Genomic DNA, 20,557 nt, shown 5'->3' with positions numbered 1-20,557 from the left:
GACCAGGCAGCCCGCAGGAGAGGAGCCCGCGTGCCCCTGGGCGGGAAAGCAGGCGCACCCCGGGCTGCACAAACACCCACTTGATGCTAAAACACACACGCTTCTCGTTTAATGGAAACAGGTGAGAGGCCGACGTGAGGTGAAGTGGGGTGGCAGTGGCCCTGTGAGCACACGCTGGCAGGTGTACCGTCACCAGGCAGCGCACACAGGAGGGCGCCAGTGCTCCCTGGGCCTGGCTGCTGGTGCCTCCCCACCGTCCCCTCAGCCGTGTCTCCTCGCTGCCTTTGACTCGGGCCCCTCGACCCCTCTCCGCCTCCCTCAGGCTCTGGTGCTTCTCTCCCTGACACAAAGAGGACTGGGGGGGGGGTGGTGGTGGACGCAGGACAGCTTCAGTGGCCGCGGCGTCCTAGTGCGGGGCTGGGGCTTTCGAGGAGCTAGGGGAACGGGGCCCGCAGGATGCCTGGTCGGGGCTTGGAGTCCATGAGCCTGCTCAGCCACTCTGTGTACTGGGAGACCCGGGTGTACACCCCGAAGTGGCCGGCCGCTGCGCAGCCCTCGCCCCAGCTGACCACCCCCGTCAGGAACCAGGTGCCGCTGTAGCGTGTGGCGTGTGGGCCCCCGCTGTCCCCCTTGCAGGCGTCCTTGCTGCCGTCCAGATAGCCGGCACAGAACATGTTCTCCGTGATCACCGGGGAATCTGGCCTCTGCTTCGATTGCTCCAGGCAGTCCTGGGTCATCAGCCGGGGCACCTCGATGGCCATGAGCTCCAGGGCCGTGGCACCACGGTCCAGCAGCTGGCCCCAGCCACTGACCCATGAGAAGCGGACGTTGGCCAGCGTGTTCTCAGAGAAGGTCCTCTCTGGCAGACAGAGGGGCACCACGTGGTCGGTGAGGGCCACAGGCTTGTGCAGGCGGAGGAGCGCGATGTCATGGTCGGTCTTGCCCAGGACGTACTTGTCGGGAATGATGACCTGCACGACCCTCCGGGCTTGCTCGTCCCCGTCGTCCTCACTGAGGTCATGCTCGCCTGGGGAAAAGGCCACAGCTGTCCCAGCTCCAGCCGGGACACCCATGCTCCCCCGCACTCGCCCTCTGGCCTGGAGCTTGTGGGTGGGGACGCAGTCATTTCTGCATCTGGGCACCTGAGTCTCCTCTGGGCCCTGGGGGTTTGTGTTCAGCCCCAGGGTCACTGACAGAGCCTCCCCAGAGGCTGCTGGGGCTGGTGTGGGAAAGGCATGGACAGGTACATCTGGAACCTAGGGTGGTGGGCATGTGAGGAAGAAGTGTGAGACCCCCGCACTGGGCAGATGAGGGGAGGGTTCTGGGCTGCCTGAGTGTCTCCCAGGGAGGCCTGGCCTTCCTCAGTGCCCCCACGCCGGTCGGGCCTGGACTCCCCAGGAGAGGCCCCACCCTGCGGCCCCCTGGAGGCTGAGGGCAGGTGGTGTGGGTGCAGCACACCCAAGTCTTCTCAGTCCACGTGGGAGCAGAGGGTGGAGAGGACGTGGCCCCAGTGGTCCCGCCAGGCCGCCCTTCCTGCAATGTCTGGTCAGGGGTTGTGGGGAGTGGGGAGCCTCGGCCTCAGTGGCCGAGCTGGGGTCGTTAGGAAAGTGCCCTCAGGATGGCAGCAGGCAGTACCCACCCAGCACCACGGACAGGTTCCTCCAGCTCCGGATCTTGTCGAAGCAGTGGGCAGCGGACACCACCCAGCCGGGGTCCAGCAGGGTGGCCCCACAGAGCAGCGCCCTGTTCAGCAGCAGCACAGCCTGGGCAGGAGGCACACGGTCGCCACGGCTTCCCCTCTGCCCTGGGGCCTACCGGCCTGAGTGGACCCCACCAGAAACCTGGGGCCACAGTGACCCCTCCCCAGCAGAACGGTGTGGCCTGATCTGCAGCTGTGCCCCTGGTGTGCCCCTGGCCTGGTGCCCTCAGTGTGGTTCTGCTGTGCACCTGCAGACCTGAGGTGACGTGGCCCTACCCGGTCCCCGGCTAGCCCCGGGGCTGTCCCCTCCCCCTCCCGTTCCTGCACAAGCAAGGCAGTGCCCTGGGCCAGGTGGCTGGCGGGCCTCCTCCCGCGGGGCCAGCGAGCTCCCACCACAAGCCTGCATGTGCCTGGGGGGCTGGAGCCCAGGGTCCGCGAGGGGCCAGGGGCCTTACCTGCCACGGACACTCCCCTTTGGGGCACACCCTGCCCCCCACAATCCGGCCTTGGGGGTTGCTGCCATTCTTTTTCTCCAGGACGGGTATTTTCCCACATGGGTATTCAACTGCCCAGAACAGGAGCCGGGAGAGGTGGTGGGTTAGGAGGGAGGGAGGGAGGAGGCTCGGGGCTGACGGCACCAGGCCCTGGTGGGACCCCGAGTCACACTGCTCCTGCTGGGCCTGTCTCGTCCCAGGCTGCCTGGGGGACCTTGCGGAGCTGCCTGCTGTGGAGACGGCAGGGCAGAGGCCCTGCCTCCCGGCACTGGTCCTGCTAGTGTTCTGCAGGTGAAGAGCTTCACCAAGGCCCGGAAGATGCTCTGCCTGGGGATGAAGCCAGAGCGCAGACGGCTGGCTCACGGGGCCCTGCTCGTCTGTCTCTGCCTGTGCAGTAGAGTCCGGCCCCGTCCAGGCCCTTCAGCCCAGGCTGGGCAATCCCCCTCAGGTTTGGGATGGTAGCCCCATTAGCCGGAGCTTTGGTGGAGGGCATTTCCACTTTCCTCGGAGCTCCTTGGCAGCAGTGGGTGCGGATGCCGGTCACTTGGGTTCAGGAACCCTGCAGAGGTCCCCTCAGTGGGTGTTGGAGGCCGGACGAAGCCTTGTTTGGCTCCCTGGCCTGCCTGCCACAGGTAGGGGCCCAGCACCATGTACTGAGCTGCCCTGGGCCTGTGCTGGGCACCATTGCACTGCCTGCCCTTGGATGGGGCAGCCCCTCTGTCCTGGGCCCTGAGAGGCAGTTGGCACCCAGCAGGAGCCCAGTCCACATCAAGCCCTGTCCCTCTTTCAGCCAGCGAGATGGCCTGTGGCAGGCCAGGGTTGGTGGCTGAGCTCTGAGGCATGAGGCGCGAGGGCCCTGCAGCTGGTACCTGTGGGCCTGCAGGACACGCCGTCGGGCAGCAGGCGGTACCCATCGTGGCACCAGCAGGTGCGCATGTCTCCCTCGCGGTCACTACAGTACTGCTCGCAGCCGCCGTTCCCGTTCATGCAGATCAGCTGGGCCTTCTTATCTGGGGACAGAGGGGACAGCCTGAGCGAGCTTAGCAGGGCCAGTGGCAGCTCCAGGGCAGCCGCTCCTGCTGGCCGGGAAGGCGGTGGGCGTGGCGGGCCACGGAGAGAACGGGCACCTGCCCTGTGCACCTACCAGGAAGGGTGAGACCTGGGAGCCACACCTGCCAGCAGCCTCCCCATGGGGCGAACAGGCTGGCACAAAGCTGCGGCACCAGGAGGGGTGGGCAGCTCCAGGACCATGGGCTGCCCAGGCCCTGGTGGGGGCCAGGGAGGGTCCTGGGGAAAGCTGGATTTTCCGGGGACAGCAGCAGTGCCCACAGAATTGGAGCCTGCCCAGTGAAAGGACTGGAGGATGGGACTGCGAGGGAGTGGCCTTCATGCCTGCATGAGATGGCTGGACCCTGGTGGGCCAGACAGAGGAGGGCCTTCCCTCGGTCTGTTGATGTGGGTATTGGAAGTTGGCACCATGTGTGTCCTCAGGCTCCAGCAGAGAGGCCTGTCCAGAAAGCCTTGACCAGCCAGCCAGGAGGTGGAGGCCCAATGATGGCCACCAACGTGACCAACAGTGGGTCCCCCTGGAACTCCCGAGGGGTCAGCCATGTTGACGTGCTCAGCAGTGCCCCTGGTTGGCAGTACTGCTGGAGGGGACCACTGGGGCCGGCACCTGGCCCTCTGGTTGGCGCTGTCCTGCACTGTGATAAGGGCTGGGCACTGGAGCGTGCCGACCTGGACGTGATCTGGGGCGCCCCAACCTTGCTATCATTTGATACTTAGCAGCTGAAAACGTGCTTTGGACCTTGGTAATAGCAGGCAGGAGGGGGCCCGTTGCCCTGCTGACCCACCTGGGGGACAGAGACTCCATGGTGGCACAGAACCTCCCGTGTCCAGCCTGTCAGCCTTTCCCAGGGCTGGTGCCAAAGCAGACGTGGAGCCTGAGACGCAGGCTCTCTGACCCCCCGAGGGTGGAAGGGCCTTCGCTGTCTCCCAGACCGGCTTCCAGGGGGCCAAGGACAGGCTGGACCCCAGGCCGGGCCGGCTCCTGCAGGCTCGGGCAGGGCCGCCTCACCTGTCTCACAGTTGCGTCCCTCGAAGTCGGGGGGGCAGAAGCACACGTAGGACTGGAGCTGGTCCTGGCAGGAGCCCCCGTTCTGGCAGGGGTTCGAGGCGCACTGGTCCCCGTCTGCAGGTGAGCTGGCGTTAGTGTGCCCGAGAGAAGGGCTGCAGGGGCAGCTGCCCAGGGCCCTTCATGGCTCACCCTTGTAGGAAGTCCAGAACTGCGTCTGAGGGAACAAGAGCAGCCTGTAGATGCAGAGGTGAGAGCACCAGGGGATGGCCGCAGCCTCTGTGGGCACTCGGCGGAGGGCTTCCCTCCCGGGAGGACGTGGGCCCGTCTGCAGGGGACGTTTCTCCCCTGGAATGGGGATCTGGTGGAGGCCATGTGACCTCTCCCCTGGGACTGAACAATTGAGTCCAGTGCCAAATCGACCTCCCCAGTGATGACTGGGAACAAGGCACAGATTAGGGGACTCCCTCTCCAGAGGAAGAGGCAGGGTAGAGGATTTATAGGGAGGCCAGACACGTAGCGGGGAAAAGCAGCACCTAAGAACGATTAGGCCAGCAGAGCTGAAATGCAGGTGCCCTGGAGAAGGACACGGGTAGGAACCCTGGACACCACAAAAGGAAATGGCACAAAAACAAAATCACGGGAAGAGGGGCATGCTGGTCTCAGGGAGTGCAAGTGACGTCAGGATGAGAAAGGGTGAGGAGGCTGTGGTGTGAAGAGGCCATGGTGGAGGAAATCATGGTATGAGGAAGCGAACAGTGAGTGGGCGGTGCTGTGAGTGGGTGTGGTGTGAGTGGATGTGGTGTGAGTGGTGTGGTGTGAGTGGGTGTGGTGTGAGTGGATGTGGTGTGAGGGGCTGTGGTGAGAGTGGGTGTGGTGTGAGTGGGTGTGGTGTGAGTGGGTGTGGTGTGAGTGGGTGTGGTGAGAGTGGGTGTGGTGTGAGTAGCTGTGGTGTGAGTGGTGTGGTGTGAGTGGGTGTGGTGTGAGTGGTGTGGTGTGAGTGGGTGTGGTGTGAGTGGGTGTGGTGTGAGTGGTGTGGTGTGAGTGGGTGTGGTGTGAGTGGATGTGGTGTGAGTGGGTGTGGTGTGAGTGGGTGTGGTGTGAGTGGTGTGGTGTGAGTGGTGTGGTGTGAGTGGGTGTGGTGTGAGTGGTGTGGTGTGAGTGGGTGTGGTGTGAGTGGTGTGGTGTGAGTGGGTGTGGTGTGAGTGGATGTGGTGTGAGTGGTGTGGTATGAGTGGTGTGGTGTGAATGGGTGTGGTGTGAGTGGGTGTGGTGTGAGTGGTGTGGTGTGAGTGGGTGTGGTGTGAGTGGGTGTGGTGTGAGTGGTGTGGTGTGAGTGGGTGTGGTGTGAGTGGTGTGGTGTGAGTGGTGTGGTGTGAGTGGGTGTGGTGTGAGTGGGTGTGGTGTGAGTGGTGTGGTGTGAGTGGGTGTGGTGTGAGTGGGTGTGGTGTGAGTGGATGTGGTGTGAGTGGTGTGGTGTGAGTGGCTGTGGTGTGAGTGGTGTGGTGTGAGTGGGTGTGGTGTGAGTGGCTGTGTTGTGAGTGGATGTGGTGTGAGTGGGTGTGGTGTGAGTGGGTGTGGTGTGAGTGGCTGTTGTGTGAGTGGGTGTGGTGTGAGTGGTGTGGTGAGAGTGGGTGTGGTGTGAGTGGATGTGGTGTGAGTGGTGTGGTGTGAGTGGTGTGGTGTGAGGGGGTGTGGTGTGAGTGGATGTGGTGTGAGTGGCTGTGGTGTGAGGGGCTGTGGTGTGAGTGGGTGTGGTGTGAGTGGTGTGGTGTGAGTGGGTGTGGTGTGAGTGGTGTGGTGTGAGTGGTGTGGTGTGAGTGGATGTGGTGTGAGTGGCTGTGGTGTGAGTGGTGTGGTGTGAGTGGGTGTGGTGTGAGTGGATGTGATGTGAGTGGCTGTGGTGTGAGTGGGTGTGGTGTGAGTGGGTGTGGTATGAGTGGTGTGGTGTGAGTGGGTGTGGTGCGAGTGGTGTGGTGCGAGTGGTGTGGTGTGAGTGGGTGTGGTGTGAGTGGTGTGGTGTGAGTGGGTGTGGTGTGAGTGGTGTGGTGTGAGTGGGTTTGGTGTGAGTGGCTGTGGTGTGAGTGGCTGTGGTGTGAGGGGCTGTGGTGTGAGTCGATGTGGTGTGAGTGGATATGATGTGAGTGGCTGTGGTGTGAGTGGGTGTGGTGTGAGTGGCTGTGGTGTGAGTGGATGTGGTGTGAGTGGATGTGATGTGAGTGGATGTGGTGTGAGTCGATGTGGTGTGAGTGGATATGATGTGAGTGGCTGTGGTGTGAGTGGGTGTGGTGTGAGGGGCTGTGGTGTGAGTCGATGTGGTGTGAGTGGATATGATGTGAGTGGCTGTGGTGTGAGTGGGTGTGGTGCGAGTGGTGTGGTGTGAGTGGGTGTGGTATGAGTGGTGTGGTGTGAGTGGGTGTGGTGTGAGTGGTGTGGTGTGAGTGGATGTGGTGTGAGTGGGTGTGGTGTGAGTGGGTGTGGTGTGAGTGGGTGTGGTGTGAGTGGCTGTGGTGTGAGTGGTGTGGTGTGAGTGGATGTGGTGTGAGTGGGTTTGGTGTGAGTGGATGTGATGTGAGTGGCTGTGGTGTGAGTGGGTGTGGTGTGAGTGGCTGTGGTGTGAGTGGCTGTGGTGTGAGTGGCTGTGATGTGAGTGGCTGTGGTGTGAGTGGGTGTGGCGTGAGTGGTGTGGCGTGAGTGGTGTGGCGTGAGTGGATGTGGCGTGAGTGGTGTGGCGTGAGGGGCTGTGGCGTGAGTGGATGTGATGTGAGTGGCTGAGGTGTGAGTGGGTGTGGTGTGAGTGGTGTGGTGTGAGTGGGTGTGGTGTGAGTGGTGTGGTGTGAGTGGTGTGGTGTGAGTGGGTGTGGTGTGAGTGGTGTGGTGTGAGTGGTGTGGTGTGAGTGGGTGTGGTGTGAGTGGTGTGGTGTGAGTGGTGTGGTGTGAGTGGGTGTGGTGTGAGTCGGGATGGTGTGAGTGGTGTGGTGTGAGTGGGTGTGGTGTGAGTGGTGTGGTGTGAGTGGCTGTGGTGTGAGTGGCTGTGGTGTGAGTGGTGTGGTGTGAGTGGTGTGGTGTGAGTGGATGTGGTGTGAGTGGTGTGGTGTGAGTGGATGTGGTGTGAGTGGTGTGGTGTGAGTGGGTGTGGTGTGAGTGGTGTGGTGTGAGTGGGTGTGGTGTGAGTGGCTGTGTTGTGAGTGGATGTGGTGTGAGTGGGTGTGGTGTGAGTGGGTGTGGTGTGAGTGGCTGTGGTGTGAGTGGGTGTGGTGTGAGTGGTGTGGTGAGAGTGGGTGTGGTGTGAGTGGATGTGGTGTGAGTGGTGTGGTGTGAGTGGTGTGGTGTGAGGGGGTGTGGTGTGAGTGGATGTGGTGTGAGTGGCTGTGGTGTGAGGGGCTGTGGTGTGAGTGGGTGTGGTGTGAGTGGTGTGGTGTGAGTGGGTGTGGTGTGAGTGGTGTGGTGTGAGTGGATGTGGTGTGAGTGGCTGTGGTGTGAGTGGGTGTGGCGTGAGTGGGTGTGGCGTGAGTGGGTGTGGCGTGAGTGGTGTGGCGTGAGTGGTGTGGCGTGAGTGGATGTGGCGTGAGTGGTGTGGCGTGAGTGGGTGTGGCGTGAGTGGTGTGGCGTGAGTGGTGTGGCGTGAGTGGGTGTGGCGTGAGTGGGTGTGGTGTGAGTGGTGTGGTGTGAGTGGTGTGGTGTGAGTGGATGTGGTGTGAGTGGTGTGGTGTGAGTGGATGTGGTGTGAGGTGTGTGGTGTGAGGGGTGTGGTGTGAGTGGGTGTGGTGTGAGTGGCTGTGGTGTGAGTGGATGTGGTGTGAGCGGTGTGGTGTGAGTGGGTGTGGTGCGAGTGGTGTGGTTTGAGTGGGTGTCGTGTGAGTGGATGTGGTGTGAGTGGTGTGGTGTGAGTGGTGTGGTGTGAGTGGATGTGGTGTGAGTGGTGTGGTGTGAGAGGGTGTGGTGTGAGTGGATGTGATGTGAGTGGGTGTGGTGTGAGTGGTGTGGTGTGAGTGGGTGTGGTGTGAGTGGGTGTGGTGTGAGTGGGTGTGGTGTGAGTGGTGTGGTGTGAGTGGGTGTGGTGTGGGTGTGGTGTGAGTGGGTGTGGTGTGAGTGGTGTGGTGTGAGTGGTGTGGTGTGAGTGGGTGTGGTGAGTGGTGTGGTGTGAGTGGGTGTGGTGTGAGTGGGTGTGGTGTGAGTGGGTGTGGTGTGAGTGGTGTGGTGTGAGTGGGTGTGGTGAGTGGTGTGGTGTGAGTGGGTGTGGTGTGAGTGGGTGTGGTGCGAGTGGTGTGGTGCGAGTGGTGTGGTGTGAGTGGTGTGGTGTGAGTGCGTGTGGTGTGAGTGGGTGTGGTGTGAGTGGTGTGGTGTGCGTGGTGTGGTGTGAGTGGGTGTGGTGTGAGTGGCTGTGGTGTGAGTGGGTGTGGCGTGAGTGGGTGTGGCGTGAGTGGGTGTGGCGTGAGTGGTGTGGCGTGAGTGGTGTGGCGTGAGTGGATGTGGCGTGAGTGGTGTGGCGTGAGTGGGTGTGGCGTGAGTGGTGTGGCGTGAGTGGTGTGGCGTGAGTGGGTGTGGCGTGAGTGGGTGTGGTGTGAGTGGTGTGGTGTGAGTGGTGTGGTGTGAGTGGATGTGGTGTGAGTGGTGTGGTGTGAGTGGATGTGGTGTGAGGTGTGTGGTGTGAGGGGTGTGGTGTGAGTGGGTGTGGTGTGAGTGGCTGTGGTGTGAGTGGATGTGGTGTGAGCGGTGTGGTGTGAGTGGGTGTGGTGCGAGTGGTGTGGTTTGAGTGGGTGTCGTGTGAGTGGATGTGGTGTGAGTGGTGTGGTGTGAGTGGTGTGGTGTGAGTGGATGTGGTGTGAGTGGTGTGGTGTGAGAGGGTGTGGTGTGAGTGGATGTGATGTGAGTGGGTGTGGTGTGAGTGGTGTGGTGTGAGTGGGTGTGGTGTGAGTGGGTGTGGTGTGAGTGGGTGTGGTGTGAGTGGTGTGGTGTGAGTGGGTGTGGTGTGGGTGTGGTGTGAGTGGGTGTGGTGTGAGTGGTGTGGTGTGAGTGGTGTGGTGTGAGTGGGTGTGGTGAGTGGTGTGGTGTGAGTGGGTGTGGTGTGAGTGGGTGTGGTGTGAGTGGGTGTGGTGTGAGTGGTGTGGTGTGAGTGGGTGTGGTGAGTGGTGTGGTGTGAGTGGGTGTGGTGTGAGTGGGTGTGGTGTGAGTGGGTGTGGTGCGAGTGGTGTGGTGCGAGTGGTGTGGTGCGAGTGGTGTGGTGTGAGTGCGTGTGGTGTGAGTGGGTGTGGTGTGAGTGGGTGTGGTGTGAGTGGGTGTGGTGTGAGTGGATGTGGTGTGAGTGGATGTGATGTGAGTGGTTGTGGCGTGAGTGGTGTGGTGTGAGTGGGTGTGGTGTGAGTGGGTGTGGCGTGAGTGGTGTGGCGTGAGTGGGTGTGGCGTGAGTGGTGTGGCGTGAGTGGCTGTGGTGTGAGTGGGTGTGGTGTGAGTGGTGTGGTGTGAGTGGTGTGGTGTGAGTGGGTGTGGTGTGAGTGGTGTGGCGTGAGTGGCTGTGGTGTGAGTGGCTGTGGTGTGAGTGGGTGTGGTGTGAGTGGTGTGGTGTGAGTGGTGTGGTGTGAGTGGTGTGGCGTGAGTGGGTGTGGTGTGAGTGGTGTGGTGTGAGTGGTGTGGTGTGAGTGGTGTGGTGTGAGTGGGTGTGGTGTGAGTGGATGTGGTGTGAGTGGTGTGGTGTGAGTGGGTGTGGTGTGAGTGGGTGTGGTGTGAGTGGTGTGGTGTGAGTGGGTGTGGTGTGAGTGGTGTGGTGTGAGTGGTGTGGTGTGAGTGGGTGTGGTGTGAGTGGTGTGGTGTGAGTGGTGTGGTGTGAGTGGATGTGGTGTGAGTGGGTGTGGTGTGAGTGGTGTGGTGTGAGTGGGTGTGGTGTGAGTGGCTGTGGTGTGAGGGGCTGTGGTGTGAGTGGGTGTGGTGTGAGTGGATGTGGTGTGAGTGGGTGTGGTGTGAGTGGGTGTGGTGTGAGTGGTGTGGTGTGAGTGGATGTGGTGTGAGTGGGTGTGGTGTGAGTGGGTGTGGTGTGAGTGGTGTGGTGTGAGTGGATGTGGTGTGAGTGGGTGTGGTGTGAGTGGGTGTGGTGTGAGTGGGTGTGGTGTGAGTGGCTGTGGTGTGAGTGGTGTGGTGTGAGTGGTGTGGTGTGAGTGGGTGTGGTGTGAGTGGATGTGGTGTGAGTGGTGTGGTGTGAGTGACTGGTATGAGTGGCTGTGGTGTGAGTGGTGTGGTGTGAGTGGTGTGGTGTGAGTGGTGTGGTATGAGTGGTGTGGTGTGAGTGGATGTGGTGTGAATGGGTGTGGTGTGAGTGGGTGTGGTGTGAGTGGTGTGGTGTGAGTGGATGTGGTGTGAGTGGTGTGGTGTGAGTGGGTGTGGTGTGAGTGGGTGTGGTGTGAGTGGTGTGGTGTGAGTGGGTGTGGTGTGAGTGGTGTGGTGTGAGTGGTGTGGTGTGAGTGGGTGTGGTGTGAGTGGATGTGGTGTGAGTGGTGTGGTGTGAGTGACTGGTATGAGTGGCTGTGGTGTGAGTGGTGTGGTGTGAGTGGTGTGGTGTGAGTGGGTGTGGTGTGAGTGGTGTGGTGAGAGTTGGTGTGGTTTGAGTGGATGTGGTGTGAGTGGCTGTGGTGTGAGTGGTGTGGTGTGAGTGGATGTGGTGTGAGTGGCTGTGGTGTGAGTGGTGTGGTGTGAGTGAATGTGGTGTGAGTGGTGTGGTGTGAGTGGTGTGGTGTGAGTGGGTGTGGTGTGATTGGTGTGGTGTGAGTGGGTGTGGTGTGAGTGGGTGTGGTGTGAGTGGTGTGGTGTGAGTGGGTGTGGTGTGAGTGGTGTGGTGTGAATGGTGTTGTGTGAGTGGTGTGGTGTGAGGGGCTGTGCATTTGACCACGGGTCGAGCCTCCTGTGTCCCTCTGTGTCTCCGTGCTGGATTTGGGGTGCAGACACCTTGGGGTGACGTGCACTCGAGGCCAGATGCCCCCTTGTTGCTCTGGCCTGCTCCTTGAGGTCCTGGGTGGAAATGGCCTGCCGGCCGGCTCTCCCTCATGTGTCCTCAGTTTCCTGTGACCCAGGGCCAGCCCTGGGTCCTCCCGACTTCCTTGGGAGGTCGGGACTCCTCCTGCCTCGTGCATGACATTTTCTCATGTAGAGACGAGTCCGCATGGCGAGCTGAGAGCGGCAGCCTTGAGACTGAATCCACCCCGAGGGACGGGGCCCTGCAGTGAAAGCTGTGCACAGCAGGGCCTGCCTGGTCACCTGCTGGACACCCCGTCCACACAGCAGCGCCTCGGCCGAGGTGTGGACGTGGCCCCACACCCGCTGCCCCCTTCTCGGGCCCTGTGGCCTTCCCAGCCGGGCGAGGCCCACTCACCGTCCTCTCCGTGCTCCTGAAGATCTCCCGGGCCTCCTCAAAGGAGCACTGCTCCTCCTTGCACTCCCTCTCCAGGGAGCCGGGCCGCAGCTCCTCCAGGAAGGTGTTGGCCCGCCGCGGCCTGTGCAGCACCTTGTGCGCTTCCTCCTGCGTCAGGAAGACTGAGGAGGAGGCCCTGAGCCCTGGCGGCCTGTGCATGTCCTGCCCACTCTGAAGGGAACACGGGGCCTGCTGTCCCGAGTGCCTCCCTCAGGGCTGGGGGCCCAGACAGCGATGCAGCCCGGCCCAGGCCTCGCAGCTGGAGTGCTTCTCTGCGGGCTGGGGACGGCCCCGTGCCCTGTGTCCGTGGTGGTCAGTGCCGCATTCACCCTCTTGGACCTGGATGCCCCACTGTTAGGAATGCCTTAAGGGCCTGCTGGATGGCTTGGCTGGGGCACTGTCCCACCAGTAGTCTGAAGACCAAGTGTCGCCCAGTGCCCAGGAGCACGGAGGGGGAGACAGAGACACAGCAGGTCCTGCTCCCGTGGACACCCGGGTGCCTCCCAGGCCACACTACCCTGGGCAGCCTGATCCCCTGCCTGCCTGCCATTCCCTGGGGTCCCTGTGGCTCCCATGCACCTTCCTGCTCCCAGAGACCCTGGCAGCTTCTGGGAGGTGGTTAGTGTCGCCATCTTGCTTCCGAGGACAGTGGGGTTGGTGAGTCCAGGATTCACCCCCACCCAGGGCACAGGTGATCCCAACAGTGTGGTTCAGGGTGAGTTTGCGGCTCCTCTGGGACCCCCAGTAGATGTGGGAAGAGCAAGACGGGGGCGGAGGCTGCTGTGGGAGGAGGGAGGCCAAGGCACAGAGGCAGCTGGGAAGAAGCACAGAGCCACAGGTGCCAGGTGCCCTGGCTGGCCGCACGCATTCTGAGCTCTCTCCCTGAGGCTCAGCCTCCAGTGGGCTGGGGTCGGAGGCCAGCCCTGCACCCAGCGCCCCACGGACTGGCCGCTGCCTCCTCCCGGGACCCAGGAGCTGTGTTCTGAGAGTCCACCTCTGTGCTTGCCCAGCGTCACTGGTGGGTGCCCACAAGTACCCAGGAGACACCGTGTGCCTGGAAGTTCCTTGAAAAATAATCAGCCAACGTCTGTGCCATCAGGAACCATTCCTCAGCTAAGTGTGGTGCGCGCCTGTGACCCCAGGGACGCGAGAGGCTGGGAGCAAGGGTCACAAGTTCAAGGTCAGTCTGGCAATTTAGTGAGACCCGTCTCAAAATAAAAGATTTCAGAAAGGGCTGGTGATGTGGGTCACTGGTAGAGGGTCCCTGGGCTCAATCCCCAATCTCTGTCTCTGTCTGTCTCACACACACACACACACACATGCACACACATGTGTGGACACACACCCACATGTACACACGTGTGTGGACACACACCCACACACAGTTTGTGTCCCTCCGTGTGCCATGCCTGTGAGCACCAGCACACTTGCTGTCTGGAAGCAGACGCTCCTGGTGAATGGCTGTCTGGAGCAGAGGCGAGGCTTGGGCGGCCTGGGCCAGCCCTCAGGACTTGCTGCCAACAGCCTGGGCCCTTCTCCTGGCAGGGAAGCCCTCCCGAGTGACCTACCTGCAGCCAGGGATCCCTGAAGCCAGAGCAGAAAGCAGAGGAGGGCGAGCCTGCGGGCCTGAGAAGCCATGCTGGAGCTCAGCTGCTCCCTGCTGCGGACACTCCAGAGGGGGACGGGGGCAAAGGGCAAGCCCGGGAGGAGGAGGGGAGGACAGGGTGCCTGCCCGGCCCAGCTGGAAGCCTGGCGCCCCATCGGGGACAGGAGGGGCGCTGGGGAAAGCCACAGCCCCGTGGCAGAGTGTGGGCTGGGGCCTGTGCCCGGCAGGGGGACTCCAGGCCTAGACCAGAACCCTGAAGCCCTCGGCCCCGAAGGAAAACATGGGAGACGTTCCACTGCACAGGACACGTACCCCAGGGTCGCAGTGCTAGTGAGAGGAGTGGCACCGGGTGAGGACAGAGGACGTGGGATACCTGGTGAGACCCAGGCTGCGGCCCTCTGCTGTGTGGGAAGCCTGGTCTTTCAGGTGGGCAAGGAGCCCGCTGCCCTGCACTGACCCTGTCTCTGCTGCAACGGGGCCCCTGCTGGGGTGCCCACACCTTCCCTGCACACTGCTGGCCCAGCCCTGGCCAGGTTTCTCAGGACGTGGGGCTTTCTGTGCTGAAACTGGGCTGTTCCAGCAGCACCGGGATCTGGTCATCCATGCCTCCTGGCGACCCAGGGGGCCTGGGCTGGACCCTCTGGGGGAAAATGTCCTCCCAGGGATGGGTCCGTGCTGACTCCTTCAAAGCTGGACTTGCCTGGGAGGTCCTGACTTACTGCTCCTCTCCGCACCTGTGGCCTTCCCGGCCCTCAAAGCAGCTGCTCATTTTGGGATAAAGTTCACAACCTGTCCAACTCAAACCTAACGCCCCTTTCCCAGGGCAGATTTGTGAGTTTGTGCAACAGGATTAGAGCCTTCATGAACTTGAAAACCATGACGATTATAAGCTCTCTTGCCTCGCAGGTAAGATATATTTCTTTTAGAAGACACAAAAGCTACACTTTAAAAGATGGGCAAAAAGGCACCTGGCACACAGAGTGGGGGTCCACAGGCAGAGTGGGACAGCAACCCCGTGCCTGTCCCCCCATGTACCGAGACCAGTCACAGGGCCTTGTGACCTTGGGACAGACATGGAAGGGAGGCCAAGTGGCCGAGGCTCTGTGGGTCTAGGTGGAACCCTGCACTCTTGAGTCCTCAGGAGCCAGTGCTGGGACAGCACAGGGAGGCGGCCTGTCAGGATTCTGCTCAGCAGACTGAACGCTCTGCGCCTGCTGTGGCCAGTGGGCCCTGTGCTCCATCTAGAGGGCAGGCTGGGCAAGCCCCGCCCCTTCCCAGAATCCACAGGGCTCTGCTGGGTGCGTCCTGCCACATCCGTTATGGCTCATCTTCTCATTCCGACCACTGCCCTGCTGGGAGTCCGTCAGGGGCACGCTAAGTGTGCAGGTTAGTGGGGAGGAGAACTGACGTCCTGGTGATAGTGCATCGCCCCATCCCTATGCCTCTCTCCAGGCATCCACCACTCTGGCGTCCTCTGGCTTTTCATATTCTACCCACAAGTCCCATTTATTTCAGCATTTTGTCACTTGGTTGCTTAGAATAACGACCGTTTCTGGTTTGTTACTGCTGGCAATGCCCTTTTGAGAGTTGACCTTGGCGACTGTCAGTTCTAACAATCTTTCGTTCTCCTGGATTTCCACACCTCACTTCCTTCTGTTGCGATCACCAGTGTTCCCAGGGAAGGACCAGGTGCAGGAGAGGGCTCCCCTGTGTTCTGCCCTCAGTGGGGACGATTCTGAAGTATTTTGAGCATAGGCTTTTGGAGGTGGGGAATCCACCATCTTACTGGGTTAGGAAGATCCCCTTCTATTCCTTGTTTACCCAGCAGTGTAGATGACTGCTCAGTAACAGCTGGTTCCCTGACTGTGCACCTGGCACGTCCTCCTCAGGGTGTTAGTGCGAAGGGGAGCACTGCTTCTGACGCTGCCCCGGCTGTGCCCTGTGGGACACACCTGCTTGGGCCGGTGTCACTTGTGCCTGCGTCACTTGTGCCTGCGCAGCGTGCAGCAGAGCGGAGCCCAGTTTCCAGCTGGGAGCAGGCTATGCGCACACTCTACCCCAAGCCGCACCCTGGGCCTCTGTGACTTTTATTTGTAACACACTGTTGGGCTTTTGGAATTTTTACATTCATCTTCATATTTTATGTATCAAGGTAGAACTTGCTTCAGAGATTTGTGGTTTTTCCCCTTTTTATATTTTTTGTTTGAACCAGCTTGTGTAAATATCTTTGTCTGCCTATGAAACCACCTGGGTCTGGTATGATTTGAAGTTTTTTAATGCAATTAAATTTCTGTTATTCATTCATCAACCCCAAAATTTTCTTTCTTCTGGATCAATTTTTAACAGTTTAGCTTTTTAAAAAGAAATTTCCTATTTTACCTGTTTCCCAGATATGTTAGCAGGAACTTGTCCATATTGTCCTCTCAATTAAAAGCCTTTGTTTGTTGTGGATTCTCTTAGCTCTTCCACCAGTCAGTCCATCTTGTGGGGTTTCTTGGGGACGACGCTTTGGTTCTGGCCTGTTGTGGTTTTGTTCTTCTCTGGGTTTTAGTCCTTCCCTCTTCCCACTCTGAGCTCACTGGTCCTACTTTTCAGCTTCCTCAAGTGGGTAACTCACTGTGTCATGTAAAGATCAGATACAGTTGGCTGTAAAGCCAATCCCAGCTGCACGTCAGCTGCAGCCCTCGGAGCCTGGCCAACACGTGGACACCTGTCCCCTCTAGGGGCAGATCCCAGAGATGTGGCCTTTCTAACACAGATCTTGGAGACATGTTTTTACATTCCCAAATGTCTTCTAAACAAATGTTCAAAAGCAAATGTTCGGGGTCCCCTTTAACAGTTATTTGTCTATTGTAATAGCTTTTAGACCCCCAAATGTCTTCTAAACAAATGTTTAAAAGCTAAATCGTTAAAATTGGCCCAGAAGTGATGAGTGAACAGCAAATTAAACTGGTTTGTAAACACTTGAGAATGTTCCATGTGTGCTGGAAGGTGGCACTGCTTTTTCTATTTTATTTATTTATTTTTTTTGCGGTGCCGTGAATTGAACCCAGAGGCCTTGTGCTTGGGGAAGGCAAGCTCTCTACCAACTGAGCTATATCCCCAGCCCCAGCCTTTTCTATTTCTAAGGACAATTACCAGATTCCACAGGAGATAGTGGCATCTCATCCTGCCCGCCAAGGCTTGCTCTCTGTGTTTCGAACTTATTATGGTTTGCTTAAGAGTTTGCCACACTGTTCCTTACTAAGTGCCTGTGTCCATGGCTGTGTCCTGTGTGGTTATGCTGCTTTCCCCAGTGAGTGCTTGTCTGGACTTGTTCATCTTATTTTCAATCTTGGCATGACTTTACTCTGGGCTCCTTTATCAGTCTATCCGGGTTGGTGCTCCTCCAGTAGGAGCCTCTCGTGTGGATCACCACATTCCTTGCACCCGCTGTGGGGTTGGGCGTGTCTGGATTCATGTCCTTGTTATTTTGTGTTTTCTGTTCACTGTGTTTCCCCTTCCTCTACCCTTCCCTTCTTCTCCTAGGCCAACAACCTTCCTGCATTCTCCACCATTTTGGTTTAAAGTTGTGGGGTGTGTTAATCTGTAAAGGCATCTCTGCATCTCTCAGGTTACCTTCAACTTTTGACATGTATGACCCCATTACTACTTATCATCATCACAGGAGGACAAGGCGAAGCACACAGGACACAGGGCCTGCACTCCCTGGGTCCTGCCACTGCTGGCCTTGTGATGGGCTGACAGATCTGGCTCCGTGAGAATGTTATAGGCCAGACTCTAAGGGAAATGACTAAACAGACTCCATTCTGCTCTGAGACTCCATGTTATGTAGGAAATAAGCTTCTCCCATGGGAACACCCCGCCTCTGTGCCCATCATCAGTTACTTGGTGTGACATGTTTAATAATATACAATGGCAACTCCTATGTAGTGAAAATTGCTCTCTTTTGATCCCTATTTCTCCTAAACAATGTACCATGTGAACGGTGATTGTGTGGATGTTAGCAACCATTCTTTAGTTTGTACCTAGGTAGGGTCATTCTGACCCACTTCCCCCTCTGTTGATGATCTCATGATGTTAGTTTGTAATTTCGAATCATAGCAACAGACACTTATGATTGATGTGATTTTTGGTATAAGAATTCCTCTAACCTGTGGTTGGGGCTGTTCTTCCCAATAGCCATTTTTTGGGGCATTGTGTGAGACAGTCAGCCGGCCGGCTTAATAAAGACTCTCAAATTTGGACTTCTCAGTGGTGATCGGTGTGTTCTTAAGTCGTGCCCCATACAGCCTCTTGTTCTGCCTGGCTGTGCAGGCCCTAGACCACTGTGGAGCTCTGCAGGGCGTCCTGTGTTCACAGAGCAGGCAGACAGCAGGGGTTTCTGATGTTTATTCAAACTTCATCCATACAATAAAGAACTCTGATTTTTAAATTTCATTTACATCAGCAGTTAAAAAAAAGTAACAGTGAATGAAACATGACATTTTAAAGTGCCTTTATGAGGGACTAATCACAAGAGATAGGACAACCCTGTGATGAGATGGAAGGAGCCACATCTGGATGGGCGATGAGGCAGACCACATTCCATGTCGTGTCCAAGTGACGTGTGCACAGGAGAGATGCTGCGGTGTCTCTGCAGGTCTCCTGCTTTTTGCCCATCCTCTGGGGGTCTGGCCAGCAAGGGCTCTGTGCACCACAGGGAGGGGAGGGGGCTTCACCTTGGCCACACAGTGGGGCTGGGCCACAGCGGCAGCCCACCACAGCAGCAGGGCAAGGAGATATGGAGGACTATAAAGTGACACATGTTCAGCAGCATGAGACCATAAATACGCCTTTACATCCAGATTATATGTACACACGCAAAGACACCTACAAAAATGTCTGCCCTCCTGGAAACAGTCTGGAGAGAACAGATTTGTTTCTGAAACACATAAAAAGGGTCTGGAAAACAGAAGAGTTTTCATTCCAGTTCTGCCATCATTTGAAGAAAGGAGACCTCCTGCCCGCGTTCAAGTTGGTTCTAACAGCACAGCAGACTTCCTGCAAGGAGAGGCAGGTGGCCCCGAAGGACCCGCGTCCTGCTGCCAGGTGCCAGCTGCAGCTGACAGGGAGTTAAGACCTGCAGAAACTGCGTCTTTACACTGTCTTTAAAAACAATAAAAATATGCTGATTCAGTGAAGCTCTTTAAAAAAATCGAGAGTCCCCTTATTTTGTAGAAAAGAAGGTTCATAATTTAGTTTGAATTTTCTTGTGAAATAAGACCTATGCATGTAGAAGGATCTGGTTTCCTACTGCTTTTGGTTGTGGAGACGCCACCTGATTTTACCAAGGGATGTGTTTGTTCACCTGTGACCAGGTATGCTTCAAGGAGTGCCCAAATCATTTAGTGGCATAAACAACGTGCTTCGATGTAAACCCCAGTAACAAAAAAATAGTTTTATATCAAATACAGTATCAAATTATCATTTCATGTAAACACAGTGATTCTTGGTAAAGATTTGAGGCCAAGGTACCACAAAAAATGGCCATGGGATTAACCCCTTTTTTAAAAAAATCAGAAACTTATAAAAGCCAGAGTTCCCAGGCCCCTCTCCGGGCTGTGGGCAGCGCGGGCGGGCTGCCCTCCGAGGCGTCTCCCATGGGAACATTCCCGCAGCAAGCAGCACGCGAGGCATTGGAGCCCCGGAGGGCGGCCGGCCGGCGGGGCTGCCCCAGGCTCCTCCTCCGTCCACTCTGCGCCTCGCAGCTGCCCAGGCCCGCGTCCCTCTGCAGCCTGCGGGCGCACTGGGGTCCTCGTGTGTTTGGCTGTCTTCGAGCACCGTCCCCTCCCCAAACTAAGCGAGCCCAAGCGAAAGAAAACCCGGAGAGGGCGCGCGGGTCTGCGCCTGCCGCCGCCGCGGGCCAGGCGGCTCCTAGCCCTGGAGGTCGGAGAAGGGCGCGGGGCAGCCCTCGCTGCAGCTCGAGGAGTTGCTCAGCACCGCCGACCCTGGGCTGGACTCTGCGGGGAAACCGGGCGGAGACGCGGTGGGCGGCGGCCCCCTGCGCGCCTCCGCACCTCGGCGGCAGGCCAGCTGGGGTGCGCGTCTGGCGGACTCGGGGCGCCCAGCGCGCGCCGAGGTCTTACCTGAGCTGCTCAAACACTGAGCCGAGCTGGACTTGCCCAGGAGAGCCGACAGGCTGCTGGCCGGCACCCAGCCCTCCTTGTTGCTGGTCAGGTCCCGGACATACCTGTAAGAGGCGGGGGCCAGCGGTCAGCGGCGCCAGGCCCAGGCGCTCCTCGCGGGTAGGGGCCTGTGTGCGGGTCCCAGGCGGGAGGGCGCGGCACCTCCGAGTAGGCGGGGCATATCGCAACTGGGAGGGCCTGAGTGGGCGGGGCATATCGCAACTGGGAGGGCCTGAGTGGGCGGGGCATCCGGCGCGTCCAGGTAGGAAGCAGGGGGTGGGGCATCTGAGGGAGGCCAGGAGCGCGCCCGCCTTACCAGAGCCCCTCGGCGCCCTCCTCCACCACCTCCACCACGTCCCCGCTCCTCACGGCGAGCGTGTCCGGGCCCCGCTTCTCGTCGTCCAGCACCACGGTGTACTTCCCCGGGACCTGCGGGAGACCGACACAGGCAGAGCGCGAGCAGGTCAGCGCCCGCTGCTCAGCGTCAGTAGGAGGACACGAATTTGTGCTGCACTTGCACCTGGGCAGCACCAACTCAGGGCAGCGAGTGTGTGTCCCGAGTGGACGTCAAGCACCTTGATATGGGAGCAAGACCCCGTCTTAGGAAGATGCTGGGAGGCCCCATAGTAGGACCACCATTGAAAACCCAAGCGGGTGTGCCAGCTGTCCTCAGGGCTCCCTGGCTTCTCGGTTGGGCACACTGGGCTCCGTGCTGGTCTGTGTCCCTTCCTCCTGGGATGCCCACCCAGGCAGGGCTTGTCCAAGGCCGCCTTCTCTGAGTGGTCAGCCCCGTCTACCTCTGGGCTCTCCCTGGCTGTGTTCTCTTGGAGGACATCCTTACAGCTTTCTGTGCCTCCCTTGGGAGTGGGGATTCTTGCTTTATCAGTAGCTGGGGACGGGGCCTGGCACCCGCGGACGACACCGAGGCTCCTGGCATGAGTTCTGCTGTGGAATGTGGAACTGAGGACCGGAGAACCGGCACTCCCGTTCCCACAGAAGCTTGTGAGCTGAGGGAAGGGGTTCTGGCAGGAGGGCCTGGGCAGGGGTGGTGAGGGCCCTTCCTCCTCACAGAGCCATCTGCCTCAGGGGGACAACCCCCCTGGCTCCCTGCAGGCCCA

The 20,557-nt window shown here is 59.2% G+C and overlaps 2 protein-coding genes across 25 annotated transcripts in view; both read right to left on the bottom strand.

Moving 5' to 3' along the window:
* Positions 1-227: 227 nt before the first annotated feature.
* On the bottom strand, positions 228-13,343 carry F7 (coagulation factor VII). The gene is made up of 8 exons (XM_079136737.1): positions 13,235-13,343; positions 11,628-11,788; positions 4,460-4,484; positions 4,271-4,384; positions 3,063-3,203; positions 2,155-2,264; positions 1,640-1,763; positions 228-1,027 (listed from the first exon to the last, which is right to left on the bottom strand). Exons 1-8 carry the CDS (start codon positions 13,302-13,304, stop codon positions 435-437), a joined length of 1,338 nt encoding a protein of 445 aa, XP_078992863.1. The 5' UTR covers positions 13,305-13,343; the 3' UTR covers positions 228-434.
* Positions 13,344-17,648: 4,305 nt separating this feature from the next.
* MCF2L (MCF.2 cell line derived transforming sequence like) overlaps positions 17,649-20,557 on the bottom strand; it is a 150,769-nt gene continuing 147,860 nt past the window's right edge. For 15 of the 24 annotated variants that reach the window (XM_079136699.1, XM_079136710.1, XM_079136720.1 and 12 more), the window contains 3 exons: positions 19,756-19,868; positions 19,401-19,504; positions 17,649-18,420 (listed from right to left, as the gene is read on the bottom strand). In XM_079136699.1, coding sequence (XP_078992825.1) covers positions 18,296-18,420; positions 19,401-19,504; positions 19,756-19,868 — 342 coding nt within the window. In that variant the 3' untranslated portion in view covers positions 17,649-18,295. Of the gene's footprint in view, positions 18,421-19,170; positions 19,275-19,400; positions 19,505-19,755; positions 19,869-20,557 lie in introns of those variants that run through there. The other 9 variants (XM_079136716.1, XM_079136701.1, XM_079136706.1 and 6 more) reach the window with 1 other exon arrangement.

Source organism: Sciurus vulgaris (genome assembly GCF_902686455.1).
Source record: "Sciurus vulgaris genome assembly, chromosome: 4".
NCBI classification, from domain to species: Eukaryota; Metazoa; Chordata; class Mammalia; order Rodentia; family Sciuridae; genus Sciurus; species Sciurus vulgaris.
This window is presented reverse-complemented; position numbering and strand designations above follow the sequence as displayed.